A 27629-nucleotide genomic window follows, 5' to 3' on the forward strand; every position below is an offset into this window, starting at 1 on the left:
GTAATGAATTAAAAGCCCATTTAAAATAATAGAATATTCCCCAGCAGAAAACAATATTGGCTGCCTCTGTACATTATGCAAGCCATAAATGTGTGAATCTAGCCATGGAGTGAGGCTTATACAGCAGGCAATAGTTCAAACAACCCTGTCTTAGGGCAACGTGGGAATCCAATTTCTCACATTATACTCAATCAGTTACCAATTACATGGTGGTTTAGTGTGACTTTCTTTTGATCTGCAACAGTAAAACTGACCTTTATAACAAAATGTTGGAATATATGTGATCATTTATATTTTAAGAATACAATGGAATATGTTGCCTTATAGTTCACCTGGGTCACTAATCTGATGTCAAGATTCATTCTTTGACCCTATGCCATTTGTGCTTCATTGGTCTAAACGAAAGAGCTGCTTGCTCTAAATTACCTCACATTCGGCCGGGGGAGGACTATGTGTGTTTATTCGTTCAATGCTATGGGAAAGGCACTCTGTGCATGGCCATTAATTTTTAAAGCATCAGCATCAACTACCAAATTTGCAGAAATATCTGGCTTATGATAGAGGTGGTCAGACTGAAATGTGATTGCAAATAAAAGGAATTTAACAACCCAGCAGAATAAAACCACATACTGTATGCTTTCTCAGAACAGAGCCCCACTTGGGGGGGGAGGCAGAGTGGGAGCCCTCAATGAAACCTGAACACTGGGAAAGATCGATGATGACGGCTTTCCTTTGCCAGATGATTTTTGGCAACGCTTTTAATAGCCCCTGCAACAACCAGCTCGGGAGAGGAGGGGGCTGCTGAATCTGCTGTTTTCGAGTGCCCCCTCTCCCTCCTCTGAAAGCTCCACTGCTTCAATTCAGACTAGAGATCAATAGCTTGGGGATGGCTTTTCCCCAACCGAGGCTCCCGGTTGGCAAAAGGCCTATATAACCAGCAGAGAGCAGCTAACGCTTTCCCACTCTCTGGCTTCCAGCATTAGCTGGCAGGGCAAAGCCGAACAGGGGGCTCCGCAGCAAGCGACTTTGTCCCTACGGACAAGTCTGCCTGGGGCTGGAGTTGACCAGCGAAGGCGTTGCGTTTCTTGGAGCAGGAGATGAGTGGAAGGGTCGCAGCCAGACCGGAGGCGGGGTCTCGGGAAGCCCTGGCTGCTGCAGCTGCCGCGGCTTAGTGCTTTTACTACGCCCCCAGCGCAGAGACCCTTCGGTGACTTGTTCCCTGGGAGGTGTCGGCGCCGCTTTTGCTGCTGCTGCTGCTGCTGCTGCTGCAGGCTGCCCTCTGCTATTCTTGAGGCTTGTGAGACGTTCCCTGAGCCGGTCGCTGCTATGCTCCCTTCCCAGGGCCGAGTTCCCATCCCGCTGCTGGTCGCCTGGTTGCTGTGGGTGCAGAGCTGCTTCTCCCAGCGCCTTTTGAGTGGTGAGTAAAGGGAAGGCGCAGTTTAGGAGAAAAGTTCATCCGTGGATTCAGCTGCTCCAGGACGTCCCGTTTTAATCTCTAGGGCTGTTCTTTATTCCCCTCTGCTTGTTTCCTGCTGCAGCTGACCGAGAGCTGTTAGCTGTTCATTCTTTTGAACAATGACTAAAAGTTTCGAAAGAGAAAATTCTCCGGAACTTCTCCTAATCCCAAATTCATTGTAATTATTTAGTGATAAGGTAGATACATTCTGGGGATATCTAGAAGTAATCTGTGTCTAGTTTTATATACCTCAGGAGATGAGCAATACCCGTTGAACACAGTTTCGATGACATTATGTGAGAGAATTAAACGTTTAGATTTAGACATGAACACTGCTGCGATGCTACATCTCAGTCTTCTAATTTTTACAAGCATGTTTGCCTTCCTCCCACTCCATCTCCTAAGTAGTACTGGTACTTACTTTAATATATTTTTGCTTTATCTGGCTTTTTCTGCTAATAATGGTATGTCCTTTAAATAATCACAACATGTTACCCTCTCAGAAAAAATAATCAAAATTACATAACAGTTATGATGGAATGACTCTTTTTAATAATACAACTAATTAACTTTTGGTATAATGAAAATGTATTTTCCAAATTTTTGGCTTATGTTCCAAATAAATATTTTAATCTGTGGTTAGTCTTTTTTGTTCCCACAGCATCCACCAAACTTTAATTTCAATTAATATCAAGAAATGTATTCCCTTCCTCCACCAAGGCTGTATAATATATTCTGCAATCATTTCCCCATCCTACCGTACTCTGCCCACAGGGCACAAAAGAGTAAATTGTATGAAGCATCCTTGGATACGTCTAAGGTTTCAAATATGATTACAGCCTCTGATTGATAGTGTAGTTGAGAAAGCTCAGGTTTTGAGAACAGCTGTCAGTTAGGGTCAGTGTCTCATTAAACAGTATAAGCCTTTCTTTTTCCATTATGAATACCTAAAGCCAAATATACCAACAGTTGAGCAAATTAAGATGTTTTTCTATACTGAAATATTCTCATATGTCCAAACCACATAATCTTTGAAACAGACTGTATCACTATCATTAGTTGTCTTACAACTATTTGTTACATATTAATAGTTACTTGTATGAAAACAGTTTGCTAAAATAGAAAATGGGCAACCAATTTCAAGTTAGTCATTTTAGAATATATCTTTAGAGAATAATAGCACTGGAGGGTGGGTTGGCTTACCTAAATATCTATTTCTTTGTAAACTAATGTCTAGTGACATCATAGACTGTGTATTTATTTATAAAAAAAGATGTCCATATTTTCTAAGGATAGATGTTAAACTGTTTTTTTTAAAAAAACACTTTTTTCCCCACAAACTCACATTACACATTTGATTTACAATTTCTTTGTTATGGGATAGATCTACTGTCTCCATTAATGCTATAACTGGCCAGCTCTGGAAACAGAATTGTCACAAAATAGAGCAGGCATTTTTCTGATACCAATAAAGGAGAATATTTGTAGCTCAGGGTTGAAATGAAGAGTCCTGATGATGTTACCTAGTTTGGCTAATGAAACATTTGCAAGAAAAGAACCAAGTTCGGAGAGCATCAAGGGCCCTACATTTTTCTGAGACATTACATAATGGATTTTCTCATCCATGTCATGCCATTGTAAATAATTATAATGTAGAAGCTATTGGGAGGGCCGAGAATTCACAATAGAGATACTGATCTTGATATGCTGCATTCAACTTGAAAAAAAGTTTAAAATGGGTATAGTGTATGTAAAGTTGCAGAATACATAAAAATAAGTAATCTGTGTCCCTCCAATGGTCTCTTGTTGTCCTGGAAGATTGGGTTGGGACAAATTCAATATTGGGAAGGCCATGTGTATTTAATTCATGATATATAGAAACAAATTAATGATATACAAAAGACTAAGTTAGATAGGACAAATATGATTCATTATGTGGAAGTACTTTGTGTCATAGAAGCAACATGCTCCAGTCTATCAAGACCTTTTGATGTGGATTTTATGACAAAACATGACAATGTTAAACATGATAATGGCACCCACCAGCAGGAATAGATATCAAAATCTAATATCCAAAGGAGACACATTTTACTTTTCTATGGATATTTGTTAGAAGGGAGGTAGTTCTTATACATGAAGGCAAATTAGACAACCCTTTAACAGCTGGTCCCATATATGAGAACCAGCTGACCTTTTAAAGGGTTGCCAATTCTTAACACATTCTAGATCAGGTGTGTCAAACTCGCGTCATCATGACGTGAGCATCACATGGCAGCATCACATAACGTATTGGGACTTTTTTCCCCTTTGCTAAACCGGGCGTGGGGTGGCTAGCGCGTGATGCATCCGGTTGGTAGGCAGGAAGTTTGAAAGCCCTGCTCTGGATATTGCTGTCTATTTGACCTAATTGTTTCCTCATCTTCCCTTACTGAAGATATATAATGAAAGATGTTTATCTTTAATAAGTACACATGTGATTCCCTTGACTACAGAATATCATAGCATACCTTTTTATAGTAAATGTTACGATTGTAAATGTTTTGTACTAGTTAGATCCCAATGAAAGGCCTGGCTGATCCAGATGATGAATGAAGACTGCCTGGTTCTTCTGGCAAACGGAATGGTCATTATTAACTAGTGTTGCCAAATATTCCCCATTAGCTATGAGGATGCAGCAACAAATATTATCCAATATGGCTGAACCATTTTATACCTACAATGTTTAATCTTCCTGTGTATCACTTTGTTATTCATGAATTATGATAGCTCTGTGTGTCTTATTGCATAAATGGATGCCACAATTGAGAAAGCTCTGGTATGGATTCTGTGTGGATGGAACGCTTTCAGAGATGGGATACTGAGCAGGATTCATTCTGGTAATCTCATAGTGAAAGAGGTATGCAGATACACATATCTTTTCAGAGGAAAGTACTCCTTGAAGGATTTGTTCAACCTTGTTAAATATGAATACAATTCTTCTGACATTATATTTCATATATTGAGATATACAGATTATATTTCCTTTTTCTATACTAAGAATACCTGTAGACTTATACAGTATTTGAACAGATGGTAAGAAGCACTCTGCATGGCTTCCAGTTTTAAGCAGTATGCTTTAATAGGCCTGTGCAAATTAGATCCAATCCATTTAAAATTGTTGATTCAATTTTGAAAGATTAAGTGAATTCAAAAAGCCATTATCATATTGTCCAACTGAGGTGATTGTTAAGATGGTTAATTCATTAGGGAAAAAAGTTGGGGGCCTATGCAAATACCTATTAAGTCATCCAGTTAATTGATCTGATTTGATTTGATGATTGAATTAGAAAGTCAATTTATCTTAAAATCAATTGTCCTGCCCCCATTTTTGGATTTAGTCCTCATGAGGTTACAGGTAAAAGAAAGGTTAAAAGTCTGGATACAAGAAAAACACAAGAAATAAAAAGTCTACCCTTACACATTTTAATGGATTCTCTTAGGTATGATACATCTCAGCTGACAAACCCCCTTTTCCCTTTTAACTACTGATGTGATGGAACAGTTCTGTAAGAACTGGCACTTCTGATCAATCTACTTGTTATTTACTGCTGCCTTTTAATCTTCTGAATGAGAAGAAGTGGCACATCAATCTAGACAGAAGTGTTGATTGGGCCATGACCAGGAAAGAAATCAGTGATCATGGTCAGTGGAAAGGAAATGCACTCACTTATGGAAAAAGGCTGAGGAAAATACATTTGTCCTCAGATATCCCCCAATAGCTTAAGCTAAACTTAACATAACTGAAACAGTAAAGGAATTTCCTGGTGATATTTCTGCCAGAAAAGTATTATTTTGTGGAGGATTAATAGGTAATCATAATTCATGTTCCAAATCTTCATTTGTATATGCAGTTTTTTAAGGCATCATGTGTACCTAATGTAAGGGTTTTTAAATATTCCACAGAACTAAGACACTAGACAATGGTGGCAATAGTTGATTTATTATTGTATTGATCCATTAGTCTGTATTCCTACCTGTAGTTATGCTGGCCCAATAAATGTGAAAGGGAAGGAATAGATCTTATTGGAGTGCAGGAGGTACAATCATGTAGTCTTGAAATTCTGTAAAAGCATTTCAAGAGACCCAAACAATAGTACAATTGGAAACTGATACATTGTCTGGACAAATGCATGGCAATATCCTTTGGGAGAATAAGACGATTTTAAGATTTGGAACAAGATATTGCTGATGTTTGCTGACATCCATCTGTAGTCATTGCCATCTGATTTAAATGAATTGAATACTAAACTGATGTGTGGATTAGTAAACCACCAGATGAATGCCAACAAAATTCACATAAGATGAAAGTTCATTTCGCTTTTACCTTGTGGATCCAAAGTGATCTACCCAGCATTCAGATTTGTTAGATATGCTGGCTTTGGAAAGCATCTTAGAAGCTCTGTTGTGCTGCTCATGGGATAAATCTAGGAACACAAGTTGTCATTTATAAAAATGTTATTGATCTCTCATTAATTTTTGGCTTTATTTATGGTTTGTGATCAGGTACTTTATGTATCTTGTTTATCATGGTTTATCAAAAAATCACTGGCTGCCAATCCTTACATTTTAGGAGTACTAAACAAACATCAAGGCAAACAACATAAACTGAAATGCATTTTTTATTTATGATACTTATTTTAAGTTAAACATTTAAAATTATACGAAACACAAAGACAAAGAGACAGCATGGGGATGAGGTCCTCTTATTCTGCCAGCACCTCCAGTGGTGAGTGCCCCACTGGCAAAGCAAGCCAAGTGGCGAATACAAGTTTTAATACTGTTCTGGAAGACCAAAAGGGTTGGAAGAGTTCCCCCCTCTGGTGGTAAAATATTTCACATGAACAGGGCCACAGTGGAAAACGTTTTTCTTGACCCCTCCTGCCAGAATTCCTTAGATGGGATTTGTAGTAGGTCTCTTCCATTGGCATGAATTGTTGGGCTAGTTTCATTGGAAAGAGGTGACCCCTAAGATATCTTTGGTCTTAGCAACTACATATCACATTTCTCTCTTATCTACTGGTAGATTGTAAATATCATTTTTTCTATTAGCAATCTACTGTAAATGAATTATTCCTATTATTATTGGTAGTTGTCTAATGACTTCAGTAGTGTTATATTAGTAATCAGAGGTAGCAGAAAAAACAAATGTTTTTTTAAATTAGGCTATATTTCCATAAAAGGCATAGCCCCTTAAGCAAATGCTAATAGTAATAGTTTGTAAATTCAGAGAGACAAAGTATGCTACTTAGGGTGGTTTTCCAGCTTACTTTATACAAAAGAGTTCTCTTTAGAAGAATAATCAGGGGATGGAAGTCTAGATTCCTTATGGTTTAAAATAAATTAAATCTATACACATTTAAAATGAAAGAACAGATCTATAACCGTTATTCACTTTTACTAGAGAAGTGATTTATGTATACAATAGTCTACCGTGATTTTAACATATTGTTTTCTCATGTCATCTTGACTTCTTAGTTTTGATGGAGTGATTTACTTCCTCATACTGTAGATTTATAAGCAGGTCAGAAGTTATGTGTAGAGGAAGAAATATACCCACAGCTAAGTCTGTAGCTGCCCTTCTTCATTTCTAATGATTTTTAGAACTTTTTTTTAAAACAAAGGACTGAAATAGAAGAGTTGCTATTACCTTTGTGTAGCAAACTGAATATATTTGGGTTGAAATCTGGCAAAACATATTTTCTTTTCCTGAGCTAATTTTTGTCCTAGGCTTTTCTATAGAAACTAAAAAAAGGTCTGGAAAATCAATGAAATGATGCATTCCTATTTCAACTCTACTCTGCCCTAGAAGATGATAAGAGTACAACAGAGTGTCAAGAAAAGATTTTTCTTTTGAAAGATGGCCCTTGTGTTTGAATATATAGCAATAGCATGTAGACTTACACACCACTCCATATGACTTTATAGCTCTCTCAGCATATTGCTCCTAACAATCTGGGTCTTCATTTTACTAACCAAAGAATGGAAAGCTGAATCAAGCCGAACTGGTCAGGATCAAACTCCTGACTCTGGGCAGAGTCTGATAAAGCCTGATAAAGGAGAATATTTGTAGCTGAGAGTTGATATGAAGGTTCTTGTTTCTCTCTGAGCTTGTTTGGTTTCTTGTAGAGCTTTCATTACCCAAACTAGGTAACATAATCACTAGCAATGATGACGTTACCTAGTTTGGGAAATGAAAAATCTGCAAGAAAACAAGCAAGCTCAGAGAGTGTTAGCCTGCAATACTACATTCTAACCACTGTGTTGTCATGGCTCATATATATGTCTTAACTTTGTATATATAAATTTAACTGAACTTTGCAAGTGTGTTTATGCACATATGTTTCTGTGCATATGTGTAATTTTTCCCCATAGGAAGAAAAATGATTGGCAGATGTTTTCTTGGAAAAGGGAAGTGAGAGGGCACAGTAGCAAAGTAGTTGTCCAATGGAGGAAGACATAGTAGTATGTAGTCACAAGTCTTGCCAAAGTGTCTCAGCCAGGATTTTCATATTTATGAGTACAGAAGAGGTGTAGATTAAGGGTTCAGTTTAGATGTGCACTCAATCTGTCCCGTGTGGTTCCTTTCCCCTCTTTCCCCTTTTTAAGTATAATCAAACAGTAAAGACAAATTGTTTTGTACTATCAAAGGCAATTCTATCATTTATTCAGTTCTACCTAGAAAATGAACTTCAAAAAAGATACCTTGAGTTTTCAAATTTTTCATCATGAGTTCCATAAACTAGTCCTGATCTTTATTACTTAGTCCACCTTTTACTGTTCTGACTCTTTCATAACATGAAGTTTACTGTATTTTACAGGTTTTCCTGTTTCATCTCATCTGTTCAATGGTGCCTTATGACTATTTTCCACATTGCAGTGATGTTCTGAATCGTGATTTGAAATAATACTGTTGTAAGCAGGGTATAGATTCATGAAATTGCTGCTCATTATTGTTTATGCCCTATGCTTATTGTTTAAAACACAATAGGTTAGAATATCTTCAACTGGCAGAAGTGTTGGACTTTAAAAAGTTGTGATGACAGAGTCAGGAACATTTGCTGAGTGGTTCATGACCCATACTGTTGTTTCTATGACATCACATAGTACAAAATGATGATAATACAGTTTTCAAAAAATGCAATTACTTTAAGTAACTGCTGGGCAAGGGAGAAGAGAGTTAATCTTATTAGTTGCCACTTAACAACTAATATATTAATCAAAGCCATTTTTCCTTAAGAAGTCTCGTTTGCTGTCAATTTATTTTTGTTTTTCATTTTGTTTTTATTGGAGAATTTTTCTGCAATGTCAATCTAGATGACTGAAGTAAGAGAGTGGAATTTTCAAATCTATTCTGTAATGGCACAGACATAAAATGAAGACAATTGATATTCAACAACTTTACTAAAGAATGGCATAATCCAGGGGCAGAATTTCAATAAAGCTAATAATGTTCAACTAATAACTACGCTTCTACACTATACAAGCAGAACATAAAAGAGTTTATATCAATCTGTATCACAGGGAATTTGGAATATATATAATTATCTTTGTGCCTGGTCTGGAAACTAAATAATGCAATAATGGCTCTGAATGGCTTTTAGGTTTGGGAGTTTTACTTTTCCATGAACAGCTACTATGAGGCCAGACATTCTGACACTGATATCACAGAAATTTCTAGAGAAGATAGAAAAGAAGAAGATAGAGAAGACAGTGATATATAAGCCCCTGGAAAACAATGTGATAATTATCAGAAAGCAGCATAGTTTTATTACGAACAAATGTTGCCAGACTATCTCATTTTTTGATCAGGTAACTTCCTGAATAGATGTTGTAGCTTTAATATTATTTTGACTTCAGCCAAATATTTGACAGAGTACCCTACGGCATGCTGATTAGCTAGCTAGCTGAATGTGGGCTGGATGGCATGACAATTAAGTGGATATATAGCTGTCTTGAAGATTAGGCTCAAAGAGTGATCTTTAATAATCCTACATCAATCAATCAACCTTTATTACGGTCAAAGAGCAGCATAAATCCTCCATCATATTGGAGAGAGATTCAGAGGGATGCCACAAGGGTAAGACCTAGGTATTTTATTCCCCAATGTTTTAATTAATACTTTAGTTATGAATTGGTGAGAGTGGCTACTATATTTGCAGATGCCATAAAACTTAATACCTTAGAAGAGAGAAATAATATTTTAAATATTCTGGATAACATTTTAAATATTCTGATTAAGAGAAATAGACTGAAACTCACAATTAAATTTAAGAATTCTTGCATCAATAGCTACTTCCGATGTAGGATTCTATGAGGCTGCTCATATATGTTTTTCCAAAGAGAGTACTTCATGTAGTTGCAGATTCCTTGGGTCAGTATTCATTTCGGCATATATACATACATACATACATACATACATACATACATACATATATACACATACATACATACATATATATATATGGTTAACCTTTTTGGTAACAAGTGCCCAAAGTGTGTGCATGTGTGCACATCCCAAAATGCAATGTGTGTGCATTGTGCCTATGCGCCCCATGTGTGCCCCATGCATACACCCCATGATGACTCCCCTGCACTCCCTGAGCATGCATGCATGCATGCTCCCCACACATGTGCTCCCATGCATGCACACGTAACTTCCACATGCTCCCCACCACCCAGGCATGCATGGCAGAAACCTGAAGACCAGCTGGGTGGCAGGAGGTGTGCATGTGCGGGAAGTTGAGCTGGTGAATATGTGCCACCTCTGGCACATATGCCATAGGTTCACCATCACAGTACTATAGTGTAACATTGTGAATTCCCCAGTAGGGCTACATATGCTTAGATGACATCTTCCTTTATAATTATTAAATTATCAAAAGAGAGGCCTTGCAGCTGTGCTAAATGAATGGTACAGGTAAGCCCTCTAAGCTATGCTTACAATAATTAATTAAAGATGTGATCTGTCGTCTAATGGTCTTTGGGAAGATTTTCAATTTTCAATTAAAATTGAAACATGTTTATAATAAGTTAATAAGGATTTTTTTTTTTTTTGCAATTCTAAGCGCTGTCTGACCAAGTACTCAGTTGGATTTTATCCTCCTGTCTCTGTCCAAGATGATAGGGGGGGAAAAAATCAACCACCATCTTTCAGCTGATTTCATTGCATGGTGTATTACATCCACATTAAAAAAAAAAAAAAAGATTCAGTTGAAAATCAGACATTTCTCCAAGACCACATAGTAACTTTTTACTAGAATATAGCTTGTATTGTATCTATATATATGCCATACACTAATATTGTCTGCTACTGTCAAATTTTAATTTGTTATTTTTCTGAGAGATAAGCTTATGTAGCTCAAATTCTTAAGGCAAAATAAGATTGGTGGTTGAATATGTTTATAAAATTATTGTCATATGCAAAATGAGGTTTGCCAAATTTGCAGATTTTTTCATCAGGATCAAGTTACTATATTGCTTTACATTAAACCTAGTAAACGCATACAGTATACGGATGTACATCACTTGATTTCCATATATATGACTAGTGGTCATGTACCAGAAAGAATTATAGGACTACTTGCAACATTACAAGCTATAAATAACAATACCATTTTTAATATTTCTCCACACAACCATCAGGTATATACATTATATTGATTCTTAAGCCACTTTTCAAAGATCTTGGGTGATACATTTATTTAAAGGCATTGTCTTTGCTAAGAAACTATGAAAGTATTGACAGAGAAAATAGTGAAGTCATAAAAATGGAAAATGTTTCCAAAGCAACAGTAGGGTAAAAGAAAGTGGGACACTTTTATACGCTTCTTATATCAACTCTAAGTGATACTGGAAGATCTATAGCCTCACCACCAATCAGTGTAAAAAGTCTATATGGGAAACTTTTTAGGTGCAGTTACATTGTCATCTAGACTCATAGTACAGTATTTTCTAGAATAAACAGGAATAACTTATTCAATATATTACTTGTCCTATGAGGGCACCTAGAGAGAGTCTGCTAAATAACATGTTGAGAGATAAGAGGAGATTGGAGAAGAGGAAGATCTTTTTCATGGTTCTCTTACACTTTGGAATATACTGCTGGCCTCTCCATCCTAATTGCCCTTTAAGAAAGATATCTTAATTTTTAAATAGATATTTAATATTTCTACTTGCTTTACTTGTGTTTTACTTTTTAATGTAATTAGACAGCTCTTCTATTACTGTTGAACACTTGTTCAGAATCACAAGGTATCAGTAACTAATGACTAGTTTTGTGGATTATAAAAGATAACTCAGAATGTTAAACCAGTAAAATGTGCTTTGCCAGCAAAAAGTACTTAAATTGTATATGTTTCTGTTTCTAATGATATACAGAGTACAGTTATGAAATTACAGTCCTGCAGCTGCTTTTGAAGCGTCATAATATAATATGATTCTATTTCTAATTAAGTTACACTGACAGTACAAAAGAAAACACTGCAGTAAAACATTTGTAATGCTTAATTTAATTAATCAACAGATGAACATTCTTACCAAATGGTAAGATAGGATATTGGTAAGATAGATTGATGATAGGTTATGGATGGACCACTCCTTGCTGTGACTCCAGGATACCTAATTTAAATGGTAAAATAATATGCCAAAGACCATATTAGAGGAGCAGATATATTACAAACTAAATAAATTACTGCAAATGAGAACAGGAGACATGAGAAATAATTTAAGAAAAAAAATAGGCATTATCTTGTGAGCCATCACATTTGTCTTTAAGATGGGTAGCCATACAAATATTTTCAATAAATACCATTTTTTTGTCCATGCAATAATCTTTATCCTTATTCTTTCTTGTTCTCTATAAACAATTGAATGGCAGGACTCTTGTGATAACTTCCATGCTTTGTTAGTTACTTCCAATTTTAATGTGAGGAAACTACTATGCCATAGAAAATTACTATGCTATGCTACTACCATCCCATACAAACCTTTTGTGGCACATGAAATGTTATTCTGAATTGGTGCCTGTATCTCCAATTTTCTATAAACTTATATAAATGCACAAAGATTGGAAATCATTCTGAATGCAATGAAATATGAAAGTACAAATTCATAATATCTGTAATTGGTGGCAAACTCAGTTTTGCTATGTTAATCAACACCTGTAGTAGAACTGAGAAGCATTTGTATTTATTCAAGCAAAAATGAATGGAATAAAGTCTTCATTAGTTCTGATTCATCTAGAGTTTCTCAATGAAATTTCTATTTTGAAGAATGTAGCCTGGGGGTCAGCAATATATTATCTCTAAATATTGAAATATTTTGTCATTTCTCCCTGAATGTTGCAGTTGTTATGAGATCAGTTGTTTATTTATTTTTCTACAGAGATTGATCTGCTTATCCTCTGGAAATGCAAAAAGAAATTGTTGGTAGCTAGCATGTATTACATTATAGGTTGAGAAGGTAAATGAACAAGTTTAAAAGACGTGGAATTAATTATTTTTATAGTGAATTAAATACTTTTTAAAAATTAAATTAATAAAATAGCTTCAAGGGTCATTTTCAGGTTCATTATGTTTCTTGTTACTCTTCAGTTTAATGCATTTTAATTAGCTTTTGACTCTACATTTTAGTCTACATTTTCTTTTCAACTTCATCTTAGTTGATGAAGAACAAACTAGATCCTAATTTTTAATGTCAATATCCTACTTTGATTCTGATTTCCAGGATATTTCCAAGACTAGTTACTGAAGTTCTTCCAGGGAGATTATTCCTAGAAGTCTTCTGGACTTTGCTCCCTGCTTAGATTTTCAGTAGAGTTGCACAACATGAATCAGTTCTATCATCAAGTCTGATCTTCAGGTATTTTCTAGGAGGTGGTTGTGAAATGCAAAGTCTTGGTCCTTCATCAGATCTTATTTCTTCACCACTCAGTCACACCTTTGATTTTCCTCCAACTGTTGCCATTTTGCTTCAGCATAATGGCCCCTCTTATAGCATTTGCAATTAAGGACTCCACAACACAGTTGCTCAATAAGAAGTTAGTCTCTGCCCATATCTAGTGAAATTATAACTTCATTGAGAGGCTATGCAAAGAAAAGAAATAAAATGCTTCTTTATAGAACATGTGATATTGTGTGTTGATATTGGTGTTTGATATAAATTGCAATGAGAGAAAAGAAACATACAGCACAAACCAGTTACATGTATATATTAAGCAAGAATAGATCATTTAATTTTTCTGGACCTAGTATTGATTTGGTATTAGATACCATTGGATCTTTAAGAAACCATTGCTCTTTAATTTGCCTAATTTATTTATACCAGACTTTGATATCTATCTTCAGGTAGATAATTTTTAAGAGATAAAAGTTGTTCCCAATTAACCAAGTACTCTAGACATTTAGGTGAGCTAGGCTTGTGTGTGGGAACAATTTGAAAATGGGTTATAAGTCACCACTGCACATTCTGGTAGTTAGAATGCTTTTCCAGTTTTGCATTTCTACTATCTCACATAATAAATATTCACAAGCAAAGAACCCCATTTTTCCAGGAGATATCCCTTCCTCTCCTGTTGAGAGAGAAAGAAAGCTTTTTGAATGTTAAGTAATGACATGTAGTACACTGCTCAAAAAAATAAAGGGAACACTTAAATGACACAATGTAACTCCAAGTCAATCACACTTCTGTGAAATCAAACTGTCCACTTAGGTAGCAACACTGATTGACAATCAATTTCACATGCTGTTGTGCAAATGGAATAGACAACAGGTGGAAAGCATAGGCAGTTAGCAAGACATCCCCAATAAAGGAGTGGTTCTGAAGGTGGTGACCACAGACCACTTCTCAGTTCCTATGCTTTCTGGCTGATGGTTTAGTCACTTTTGAATGCTGGCAGTGTTGTCACTCTAGTGGTAGCATGAGACGGAGTCTACAGCCCACACAAGTGGCTCAGGTAGTGCAGCTCATCCAGGATGGCACTCAATGCGAGCTGTGGCAAGAAGGTTTGCTGTGTCTGTCAGCATAGTGTCCAGAGCATGGAGGCGCTACCAGGAGACAGGGCAGTACATCAGGAGACATAGAGGAGGCCGTAGGAGGGCAACAACCCAGCATCGGGACCGCTACCTCTGCCTTTGTGCAAGGAGGGACAGGAGGAGCACTGCCAGAGCCCTGCAAAAATGACTTCCAGCGGGCCACAAATGTGCATGTGGCTGCTCAAACGGTCAGAAACAGACTCCATGAGGGTGGTATGAGGGCCCGACATCCACAGGTGTGGGTTGTGCTTACAGCCCAACACCGTGCAGGACATTTGGCATTTACCAGAGAACACCAAGATTAGCAAATTCGCCACTGGTGCCCTGTGCTCTTCACAGATGAAAGCAGGTTCACACTGAGCACATGTGACAGACGTGACAGAGTCTGGAGATGCCATGGAGAATGTTCTGCTGCCTGCATCATCCTCCAGCATGACTGGTGTGGCAGTGGGTCAGTAATGGTGTCGGGTGGCATTTCTTTAGGGGCCGCACAGCCCTCCATGTGCTTGCCAGAGGTAGCCTGACTGCCATTAGGTCCCGAGATGAGATCCTCAGACCCCTTGTGAGACTATATGCTGGTGCGGTTGGCCCTAGGTTCCTCCTAATGCAAGACAATGCTAGACCTCATGTGGCTGGAGTGTGTCAGCAGTTCCTGCAAGACAAAGGCATTGATGCTATGGAATGGCCCGCCCGTTCCCCAGACCTGAATCCAATTGAGCACATCTGGGACATCATGTCTCGCTCCATCCACCAACGCCATGTTGCATCACAGACTGTCCAGGAGTTGGGGGATGCTTTAGTCCCGGTGTGGGAGGAGTTCCCTCAGGAGACCATCTGCCACCTCATCAGAAGCATGCCCAGATGTTGTAGGGAGGTCATACAGGCATGTGGAGGCCACACACACTACTGAGCCTTATTTTGACTTGTTTTAAGGGCATTACATCAAAGTTGGATCAGCCTGTAGTGTTTTTTTCCACTTTAATTTTGAGTGTAACTCCAAATCCAGATCTCCATCGGTTGCTAAATTTGATTTCCATTGATAATTTTTGTGTGATTTTGTTGTCAGCACATTCAACTATGTAATGAACAAAGTATTTCATAAGAATATCTCATTCATTCAGATCTAGGATGTCTTTTTTTGTGTTCCTTTTATTTTTTTGAGCAGTGTATATTCAGTAATGGAGCAAGTATATTGAGTGGTTCAAACCCAAGATTTAAATTTGAATATTTTTGATAGAAAAATTATGAAGTAAGCATAAAGTCATGTTTTCAACTATACTATAACCCAACCCATACTCAGATTATAACAATGAATAAGCTGAAACATTTCAGGAAAGCCACCTCCTAAAAAATAAAACACCTTTTCATGTATTTTGTTTCAAGAACTTTCCATGATTAAAGAGAAATATATAATAGCTGTCCAACACAGATCAAAATAGGCAATAATACAGTGTGGAATAAAACTATAACATGCCAGCAACTTATTCCTAATACTTATTCCTAATACTTCAATTTTAATATATTCAGAAAATAGCAAGTAGACCCATGTTTTCTTTGCTTTCTTCATGCCATATATGTTGGGTAAAATAAAAGTGTTTCCAAATGGATAATTCTAAACGTACCAAGCAAGTACATTATGCATGCATTGTGTCTTTCCTTTTAAAATTTTAATTGTAATAATAAAGAAAGTGGGAGAAGCAATATTGTCTGAACATAAAGGAGTTATATTAAAAGATGTGGCTGAAAAGCTATGGATATGAATAAAAAATTTATTCAATATTATTTTGTGGGATTTTTTTTAGGCCAAAAGATATGCTATGGTGATTCAGCACATCCCTGCTACAAGATTGCCTATTTCCAAGACATGTCTCGGCGTGTGGGTTTTCAGGAGGCTCGCCAAGCTTGTGAAATGGGTGGTGGAGTACTTCTCAGTCTTGAAAGTGAAGCAGAACAGAAACTGATAGAAAACATGCTGCAGAATCTCACAAAATCAGGTGCTGGGATTTCTGATGGAGATTTCTGGATTGGTCTGTGGAGAAATGGGGAGGGACAAACCACATCCAGTGCCTGTCCTGATCTTTACAAATGGACAGATGGAAGCAGTTCCCTCTTCAGGTAAATCCTCTTAATATTTTATTCCAAAACTCCTAGCAATAAAACACCAAGATATATATGGAACTAGGAGCAAAAAAATAATCTCCAACTTGGGGATTGTGTTGAGAAGTCATGTATTTTGTCATTTTTGCATTATCTTTTTTTATCAGACATTTGTGAGTTTCATACTGTATTTTTCTATTGCTTCCCCACATCAGCATGGATTTTTATCATTATCCTTGTACCAGTCTTTTCCATTTAGCCTTGTTCACATATAATTCATTATTGTGTTAGTGAGATGGTAGATAGTATCCTACCAAGAAATGTCCTTCAAATATTGGATATATTGGAATATAACTTTTGATCTCACTTGTTCCTGAATCTTGGATAACATATTTCTTTCTTCCCATATTCTGCATTATCATTCAATAATGTTTCCAAACATATTTTTACATATTACTTTTACATTACTTATTCAGTAGTTTTTCCTTCCATTATGAGTTTGGATGCCAACAATTTCCATTCAGGTTTTTTTGTTTTGTAAAACTTTAGTATAACTTCTGCAATAGATCTTTGTGCCAATTTATGCTTATTGGCATGGGAAAATGTAATGAAGGAGTTGCCCAAAGCCCAACTTCTTAGCTAACTTGGGAACATGGAAAAACTAAAAAAGGAAGAAAAAACTAACAGAATAATAAATATCCAAAAGTTATAGTGTGAATTTCTTATATTTCTGTTTTATAGGAATTGGTATACTGATGAGCCTTCTTGTGGAAGTGAAGCTTGTGTTGTGATGTATCACCAGCCAACTGCAAATCCAGGTTTAGGAGGGCCTTATCTTTATCAATGGAATGATGATAGATGTAACATGAAGCACAATTTTATCTGCAAGTATAAATCAGGTAGGGCATAATAAACCAGGTTCTTGATGCAATCTTTACTTTTGAAGCACAGATAATTCAGCAGTGGCACTTTATTTGCAAACTAAAGTCAGAACTAAGGGAGAAATCCCTGAATAATATAGTTTACTGTTAAATAATGTTACTGCCTTTGTGTTTGTGTTCTGAATTTTTCATACTAATGACATTTAGGCTGCTAAATCATTCAGTGCAATAGCAGTCTAATAGATTTAATAGGTCTGATATTGAACAATAGAAGCTCAGTTAAGCTCTCCTAAGTAGTCTCATAACTAGGTCAGAAAAGGTCTTCAAAATAATAACCAAGTAAGATCAATGCCCTTCATAAAATATTTGTGTAAAAGAATGTCTTAGTTTATGATCTGTTCTATTATATATAGTTCATTGTTCACTGTTTTTACTTTTGGATTTTCTGTGAAAAAAAGACACATATATATCACATGGTCCTTGAAATAAGAATGGGATAAAAACAGATTTTTTTTAAAGTTCTGGACCTTGTTTTTTCCTAAATATCATTCCATGAAATACAGTGCTTCGTATTCATGTTTCAATGAGTCTTCCACAATTTAGTGCCTCTTGAGGCTTGAAAGTTGCAGCAACAAGTCCAATTCATTTGAAAATGAACTGAATGAGTATTCAGTTTGCTTTTCTAAATGAAAGTAGACCGGGAAGGTTAGTTATAAAAACTGAAAAAGCTTATTAAAGTTATTTTTGATGTTGCGTACAAAACAGTAAAAATTATATACTTTTTAAATATTTCTTATTGATTTAACAGAAGACATTGTAGAAAAAGAATCAGGAGGCAGAACAGATTCGCATCACGGTAAGGACATTTTGGACCAAATTGCAGTTTTGAGAAATAATACCTGAATTATTTTTGAAATCAAAACAATCAGATTACAAAAGCAGGCTAAGTTGGAACATCTGAACTATCATTGCAATTCAGAAAAATATCCAACTGTGTGTTTTATAGCATATGACCACGTTTAGAATATTGCAGTTTTGGTAACTTTTATTCCAGATGTGATTCCAACGTTGCAATGAAACCTGTAGCCAGAATTTATCACCCACGCTTGCTTTTAAAAATGATTAGCTGTAGAATTTTGTTCCCTTGTTTAAGTACAATGACAAAAGCAGATGCAAAAACATAGAAAACAATTTTACTGTAATTTCCCCCCTCAAACTGTTTTTTCAGAAGTTCAAGCAACTGTGCCAGCTGTGAAGCCTAACGATCCAAGCAAGACAGAAGATGATTTTCCATTGGTCGTTACTGAAACTGGTGGTAATTGATATATTTAGTTTTTAAATCACATTTCAGAATGCTATTTCAAAAGACCAATTAGATGCACTTAGCATTTTAAAGGAAAAAAGATATAAATTTGGAATAGATATCCTAGGATTCAACAGAAAGTAAATTGCAGCAAGATAAGGAATTTCAAGTATAATTTTCTGGAAATGCCAACTGAACATAAATGAATGCAAGAGAAATGGGCAGCAATAAAAACAAAATCCAATAATATGTTGGCAAGTGAACAAATGCTTGCATTTTTCCAATTAACATTTTTCTTAATTCAGTTTTTACAAATGGCAGCTGATGAAATAAATAAATAAAAAATAAAGTGGCTCTATTGGCCATGACAATAAGAACATGCCGTTGTACCAAGTTTGCTCTTATACATTTGTGGAAACTTTGAAATTTCAAAGCTAGCATCTTAGAAATATACCCAGTTGCTGATTAATCACATGATAACTATTATGTTTTTGTGGCACATGCTTGCATGGTGAATGTTTTGCTTCCCTAAATCCTAGTGCATTTTCAGGATCAATAAAGAAGCAAAAAGATGTTGTGGCCAGGAAGGTCTTTGTACAGCTCCAACTGGTATACTAGCTATATCCTTCTGGATAAGGAGCACAAAGGATCATTCATGCATTTATTATCTCAGGCTTGACTGTTGTCATATGCATGTGTCTGTCCTTAAGTACTACTTGGAGCTTAGATTGGTCCAGAATGCAGTGGCAAGGGCTGCTACAGGCATGCCTTGGTATGCTTATGTGATACCACTTCTTTGAAAGCTGTACTGGTTATCAGCAAGATTGAAGATTCAAGTTGCTGATTATGACATATAAGTGTTGTTGGGATGAGGATAGCTCTAACCTAGTTCTTGTAATGTGGGTGGATTCAGGTTTTTGACCACTGCCCTTTAATATCTATGTAAAACTCATGGGGGAGGTCATTCATGATGTGCAACATCAACATTATGCCAATAATATCAAGTTATAAATTTCTACTCTGGGGATGTGCTGCAGTGACACAGTGCATGAATATAATGAAACTTTGGGAAGAAACTGGCTCTAATTTAATCCTGGCAAGACAGAGTGGCTTTAGGTTTTAAGCATTGCAGGTTCGGGTGAAATCATCTTTGTCACTAGCTGGAGTGGCACAGAGTTGGTGTATAGTTTGGGATCTTTCGAGATTCACAGCTCCTGTTGAAGGAGGGCAACTTTGCAGAGATTCATCTTGTGTTCCAGTTGTATCTATTCTGGACTTGGAGGCTTTGCTTGGGGTTGGAATTTTCATGATTCCTTCAAGTAAAGTTTGTCATATATTAGGATCAGGGGTTGGATTCAAAATTTTTAACAACTGGTTCTGTGGGCTTGGCTTAGGTGGTGGGTGTGGCTTGGTGGTCATGTTATTGGCTGAATGTTGCCAATTCAATATCATTCACATCAAGACATGCATCTCCTTGCCTGGCCTCTCATGACTGTGGGGATGCTGCAACAGTCGTAAATGTGAAAAATGGTCATAAGTCACTTTTTTCAGTGCCATTGTAACTTTGAATGGTCACTCCACACAAGCAAAGTACAAGCAAAGGAGGGAAAAAAAACTCCAGAGAAGTTCCAGAGACAGGAAGTCTAGTCCTGCCAAGAATGTAATAAGGATCAACCTGGAGGCAGTTTCTGTAAGCAACACCAGAATGTTTCCTTCCTGCCTTCCTTACAGGATTAGGCCAGGAATGTCTTCTAGCAACCAGTTCTCCAAACTGCTTAGAATGTTAACAACTGGGGGACTTCCGGTTTGAGCTTCTTTGCTGACAGACCGAAACCGCGATCGTGCGTGGTTTCGATCCGTGCTCACCGCTGGAGCACTCCAAGCCAGCTGGTTTTGGGGCTAAGACACCCTGTAGAAGTGGTGAAGAAGGGAGAGACTGCCAGCAGGGTTGAGGAGAGCCACATCTCTCCTCCTCAGCTGGCCATTACTTCTTTTCCCAAAGGTGGTTGCAGCGGTGGTCAGAAATGGCCACCTCACAGAAGAACTCAACCAGAAAAGAATGCGGAGGAGGAAGATAAGAGGAGAAAGTCTTGGTTAACCAGGTTAAACTGCAAAAGCAACAACTAAGGTATCCTGGAATTTATACTACAAAAAAAAAGTAATATTCCCAAAGAAGACTTTGAAGCAGCGAACGAGAGAGAAGGGAAAGGATTTGGTTTTTTCTCTCTCCCTCCCTTTCCCTATATTGACAGCTAAGAGATGTAAGCAAGAAATTGGAAAAAAAATCCACTTTGACATTAATAGGCATTGAAGCTGAAAATAAAATGTCAAAGGGATAATAAAGATTTCTGGATACTTAAAAGCTTTTAAAAGCAGGAAAGGAGAGAAAAAGAATAAAAGGGCAGGATCTGGAAAAAAGGGAGGAGACTGCCTGGAATTAAAAGGAATCTACAGTAAAACTTTAACAAGACTTCTAAAAGATACATTTTAACTGAAACTTGGTAATAAAATAGTAGAACCCCAGGAAGAGAAAGTAGAAAAAAGAAGCAAAAAGAAACAGCTTGGGAGTATTTGGACTATTTGGTGATCTCTGGGTTTTTGGTTATTGCATTTGAATGACTAAAATGAATCAGGTGGTTCTTTAAAAGTTTTTAAAATGGCACCACTTTTGAAGAATTGAAGATGGAACTTAAAAAGTACAAAGAAGATGCACAAGAAGGAAGAAGTTCTTTTGGCTTCATATTTCAATTTTTAGAAATGGAGGTTTGGAACTATGAGAAACAACAAGAATCGCCTGTAGAACAAGAAGATTGGGACAAAGAAGAAGCCATCTTTAATGAACAAGTAATTTTATGTGGGGAAGCAAAAGGAAAGGGGGGGAAGAGAATGAAAAGTTTAAGATTTTAAAAAACAACCAAAGAAAAAAATAGTTTGAAAAACCAGTATAATATTGGAAAGCAACAGAAGAGGGGAATACAGAAGAGAGAAATAGAAGTAGAGCGACAAGGGGGTAAAAAGGGGAGGGAGAAGAAGAGAGGGAAGAAGGAAAGGAAAAGAAGTTACAAAGGAAAGAAACAAGATAAAGAGAAACAGGGCCTATTTAGAGATAATGGGTGAAAACTTAATTGTAAAGGGATTCTGTAAAGGTACATAAGACTGTATTGTATTGTATTGTTATATTAGAAATAGAAATAACTTTAGAAAATTTAAAACAATGTATGATTAAAATGATGGATAAAATAGTTATTGTAACCCAGTGAAATGTTTGTTAATAAATAAATGAAATAAAATGAATGAGAGAATTAAATTAGGAAAGGATGGGAACATTTTAATTATTTAATGTTTTATAAAATACAAACAAAGAGGAATAGGGGAAAAAAATTAATTATGGAAAGCTTATAATTGTTCCCAAAGAAGTATGATATTGAATTGAAAAGTAATGTTAAAGGAAGTTAAGATTTTAATGAACATTAATATTAATGATAGAACTGAGTTAGAATGGAATGAGTGTTTTAATTATATATATTTATAATCTTTTTTTAAAGAATATAGTGTGTATTTTAAGAATGTACCAAGCAGAATTCGAATGGAAGTTATGTATTATATTGAATGTTATAACTTTAAGGTATATACTGAAGCTTAAATAAGAGTTAAATGGATAAAACTAAAAGATATAAAGGTGTCATACTCCAGTTAGTAACTACAGGAGAAAATTTGTTTAATGAGAAAAGATAATATGAAATTGAAACAGGACAGACAAAAAAGTATAAATATAATGATTTGAATTGAATTGAAATGAGATAATCAAAATAAAATTGAGAAAATTAAAAGAGGGGAAAAGCTATGTAGAAAATGTAAAACAGCAATAAGATATGGAACAGAACACAAAAATGAGCATGAAATTGAATTTGTATCTGTACGAAGAAGTGTAACCTGGGACCATGCTACTTTCAAAAAAGATGTTTTATTTGTATTATGCTTTTTTTGTGAAAACTCAAATAAAATTTACAAAAAAGAAAAGAATGTTAACAACCGGTTTTAGCGAATAGGTGTAAACTGGTAGAATCCCACCCCTGATTAGGATGTAGGATTACATCTCTGTGATGGGATTTGTCATGTGGATTGGGGTTTCCCCATATTCATATGGCACACACCCTGATGGCATTCCAGAAAGTCTTAAAACCCTGGCTGTTCATGCAGGCCTCAGGCTAGGGAAATTCTATTCAATATGTTTGGAAGATTTAAATCTTGCATATAAATGTATTCATGAATAAGAAATAAGATATTTGGGAAATAAAGAGTCTTTCCAAGTTTGTTAATGTATAGATCATAGCATTTAAGAAATATTATTTATTAAACTGAATTCAGATTGGTTCATTTGTAACTGTACCATACATAACAATTAAAACTATAAATTGGTTTCTACACTATCTTTAAAATGTGTTCTTTGGCTGAAATGTTCAAATTAAAAAAAATATGAATTTGAATTGCATCAAAACAAATTTCATATAAACCTTGGAACTCTATTCATGAAAAAAAATTGATTCATATGCTCTAAGATAGGTGTGTCCACCAGTGGCCTCTGGGCTGTATGTGGCCTAGACAGCTGTAATGTGGCTCACAAGATTATAAACCTTTAATATTATTATGTGATTTATACACATTATGTCAAGGTTCAGCGTAATGAACCCAACCAATCCATCAACTCTGAGACTTCTGGCTTTCTCAAGAATTCCTTTATTGAGTACATCATATCAACAACACTTTTGAAATACAAAATCAGCTCTGGTTATTTCCCACACTTTAGTATAGTAAAAGAATAGACAGTCCCTTCCCTCCTTGTCAGAGGTCACATTGTCCAATTAAGTGTTCAGGCATTTCCTTGGTAACCCCTTTCAGTCTCTGGCCAGCTCTCCCCCCCCCCCCAAAGTGTATCAAGCTGAGAAACAGAGAAAATGGCTGCGACAGACCTGATGCGTTTTGAAATTGAACATTAAATATATATTTTATATGTGGACCAAGACAATTTCTCTTCACAATGCAGCACAGATGAACTTAAAAGTTGGACACCTGTACTTCACATCATTCAGATTTTTGACTATACTTTATGTATAACCAAAGGAGTTACCATGGCAGTGCAGTGTGTAAAATGCAGCTTTGCAGGCTAACTCTGCTCACTGTCAGGAGTTTGATCCTGACTGGCAGAACGTTGATTCAGACTTCCATCCTTTTGAGGTTAGTAAAATGAGGGCCTAGATTGTTGAGGGCAATATGAAGTGATATATAAGTCTAAGTACTATTGCTACCCCAATGGTGAATGAATTACTAGAGTAAGCAACTTTAAAATACATTTTCAACTTTCTCTTGGTTGTATATTATAGGGGGAAATTATTTGGGCCATTAGTGCTAGGAGGCTTTAAAGAAATTTCAGGATTAAAATATTTAGTTACATATTGTTAATCACTGTCCTTGGTTTGCATGGTGTCAACACCAAGGGAATTAAAATATTTATATATGTATTTTAGTACAAAAAACTAGTCTTTCTATATTTTAAATTGTAATGACATTCTTTTTTCTTATAGGTCTTATTCCTAATTTAATTTATGTTGTTATACCAACCATACCACTATTGTTGTTGATATTAGTGGCTTTTGGGACTTGCTGTTTTCAGATGCTTCATAAAAGGTAATTTAGTGTTTTATCATACACAACAATTTGTATCTGTGATTTATGTACTTTGGAATGTATGTTTACATCAGTCACTCATATTCAAGTGTAGTCTACATAAAATACAAGACTAGTCATCCTGAATGACATCCATAATATTACATAGTGGATGTATTGTAAAAGAAGAATATATTTAAAAATGTAGCCACCTACTCAAAGATAAAATATGCAGCGTAAATAGAAGGAGGGAATTGAGGCCCTGTCATAGATCAAAAAGTATTGTTAACCAATATAGATAAGCTTGTTGCTTATGTACGTTTCATTAGAAAAGTAGAATTTCAGTCTAATGTCAAAGTAAAGCATATAAACTTTGCAATATGAAACAGAATATATTTGATTATATATTCTGCTTTAAGGAAAAGCAGTTATGCTCAATAGTATTTTCTGCTTTGGAAAGATTCAAAGGAACCATTTTCCAAAGAGAAATCAGTTCATTTCCCATCTCCTTTTAGAATATTATGATCACTATTCATTTTGTATTGTGAAGTTGGAGCGCTGTTGCAGAAGAGTTAAACAATGTTCCAATATGAAACTTTCTATCCACTTGTTTACATAATATTTAATCTTACTTTAATCTTTACTTTAATGTAGTATTTCCCAATTTTCTTGGCAATGCAGACCTATCAAATATACTGTAAGCAGGTGTGTCCTTAAAAAAAAAATCAAGACCGCTTACTCAGTCCAAAAAACTCACATGATGTCTTGCTTTCTTGCACAATCTTCTGGAGTATTTATGTAATCAATTTGTTAACTGTCCCCCCCCCAAACATCAATGGTGGTTGGGAAGATTGTATGTAAATAACTATATTGTAATTATGACATTCGGTTTCCAACAAGATAACAGGCTTACTTTCTGCCTCTGAGCAGGGGTGTATGACGTGCAATCAGGAACATGGGTAAGAAACACAGGAAGAGTAATGAAATGTTTCAAGAGAAAGGTATTGAAACAAACTTGCCATTTTAGTAGGAATTCCACATATAAAATACTTATATTTTTGAGCACCAGGAAAAAAAAATGTTTTATTTCCTCCAGAAAATGCAGCAAAGAATTTTTTCTTGCCTCCCAAATATGTTATATGCTAGTAAGGAATTATGGAAGTTTAATCTAGTATTTAGTGAATGTAAGTTAGCAATACTTGAAGAAATATTTAGTTATAAAGAGGAAAATGATATCGGACATTCAGATATTAACCCATCATATTAGGAACCAAGCATTTGCTTTATGGCAAATCATTCATGCTTAGAGGCTTTCCCTTTCTTTCTTCTAGGGAAGCAAGGAGAAACTGCTTCAATGATTCATCACCATTATCATCTGAATCCTTTACAGAACATTTAGATTCTAACTTGGTACATTGCTCAGTTTCTAAGGTCATCTTTTGCTTCTGTTTTGAAGGCAGAATGTCAGTGCCTAACCTACCCAGCATTCTTCTAAAAAATTAAACATGTTGATTACTTTGAGATTTGAAAATCTTGAAATTATGATAAACGCTATAAACATATGAAAAGTTAGCAATGTTTCTACTGAACAATAGTTTGGGGAAGATGTTCTTGCCACATTTGTTCAGAGGAAATCCTTTAAAATCAGCAGCAACATTAATAACTTATTTGACTTCCTTCCATGCTGCTGTAATATTTAAAACAACCATTTTGAATGCCTTTTCAGAAGAAAAATGGGAAGCAAATCAAATGAATTATCATCCCCACCATCATCATCCAAAAGGCAGCCTATCAAAAATGTTGCCACCGAGTTGCAATTGTTAATGTGGAAGAAGTAAAAGTTTTAAATATACAAAGAATAATAAATTGTTACTTTCTATTCTGCCTTCCTTTAAGGAACATAGTCCATGGCACATCACTCGCTGTCAAAAAGCTTGCAATTTTTGTTCAGAGATTGGCATTTAAAGAGTAATTTCATTCAATATGGACTGCTAGTCTTTACAGCAGTGTTTCCCAACCTGGGCAATCATAACCAGATGTGTACACTTCCACTTCCAGAATTTCCCAGCCAGCCTTAGTAGTAGAATTTCATATTCCTGGGAATTCTCCAAGTTGGGAAACACCATCTTATGCCAATAGAATTTGAAGCCACTGGCTAAGAAGGTCTTTAAGTGATCACCTAGCCAGGTGCTTGTTTCACAGGAAGGATTCCCACTTTTATATAATCATTAGCCTTTTCTTCAGATTTTCTTGGTTTTGTTGCTGTTTTCTTCTTGCTAATACTTTGCTTTATGCTTTATTTGTATTAATGCAGAAGTTATTTATAAAAACTTGGTTGGCACTAAGTCATTGGTAAGCCAATTAGTACAGGCCTTAGCGTTAAACATTGCACAGGATTTATAGCTTGCTTAACTTCCTTCCTCAGTCTAAGATCAGTATTCATCTGTATATATATAATGCTTTTGAACCAGGATAAATGAAGCAATATGCCTAATGCAAATATTCAGGTATTTTTTTTACATTTTATTCTTTACCACCCTCTTTTATTGCAGAGTTCCTAGTTGAATATGTGAAATTATGTGAACCAAATGTATAGCCATGGATTTGTGTTTTTAATTTTCCAGTAAAGGAAGAACAAAAACCAGTCCTGATCAGTCAACACTGTGGATTTCTAAGAACCCAAGAAAGGACAGTAACCTGGAAGTATAGAAAACTGGCTGAAATGAAAGCAGGAATGATACTTTCCAGGATTTCTTAGATTGTCTTGTTAAATATTAATTTGGAATGGCTTGAAATTGCAACAGATCAACAGAATGAAGTGGAAGCTCCCCCTTGAGGCTATTGCTTGGATCATTTTTTATGGTTTTCGGTTTTTAATCCCATAGCAAACATAGCTGTCTAAAAGAAAATAAAATATGATTATTTTGCTAAGGAAAGTAACTTGGCTACAGATACTAATGAGATGGACAGAACATTCTGAATTTATTCCATGTGTCAATTATAGAACAGATATTTCTATTTTTACTTTTAACATTTATTTCCATTATTAATTCCACATATATTGTATTATTTCTCACTAAAGGATGGACTGTAATTCCAGCTAATATGAATTTACAGTATATTAAGATAATTTATCTTTGCATAAAAAAATTCTACAC

At 35.7% G+C, this 27629-nt stretch overlaps 1 protein-coding gene across 1 annotated transcript; it reads left to right on the forward strand.

Moving 5' to 3' along the window:
• Positions 1 to 1113: 1113 nt before the first annotated feature.
• On the forward strand, positions 1114 to 27629 carry CHODL (chondrolectin). Its single transcript, XM_087937896.1, has 7 exons — positions 1114 to 1417; positions 16329 to 16641; positions 17365 to 17522; positions 18313 to 18360; positions 18733 to 18819; positions 24390 to 24492; positions 27096 to 27629. The coding sequence occupies exons 1-7, from the start codon at positions 1327 to 1329 to the stop codon at positions 27178 to 27180; spliced, it is 885 nt and encodes a 294-aa protein (XP_087794022.1). The 5' UTR covers positions 1114 to 1326; the 3' UTR covers positions 27181 to 27629.

This window comes from Pseudonaja textilis, chromosome 7, assembly GCF_049901715.1.
Source record: "Pseudonaja textilis isolate UNSWEBS1 chromosome 7, rPseTex1.2, whole genome shotgun sequence".
Classification (NCBI taxonomy): Eukaryota; Metazoa; Chordata; class Lepidosauria; order Squamata; family Elapidae; genus Pseudonaja; species Pseudonaja textilis.

Bases quoted from the DNA above. Each gene is read 5' to 3' on its own strand.
- CHODL (XM_087937896.1), top strand. From the start codon at position 1,327: ATGCTCCCTTCCCAGGGCCGAGTTCCCATCCCGCTGCTGGTCGCCTGG. The intron at 17,523-18,312 runs GTAGGGCATAAT...TTGATTTAACAG, and splicing joins TATCTGCAAGTATAAATCAG to AAGACATTGTAGAAAAAGAA. The intron at 18,361-18,732 runs GTAAGGACATTT...CTGTTTTTTCAG, and splicing joins CAGAACAGATTCGCATCACG to AAGTTCAAGCAACTGTGCCA.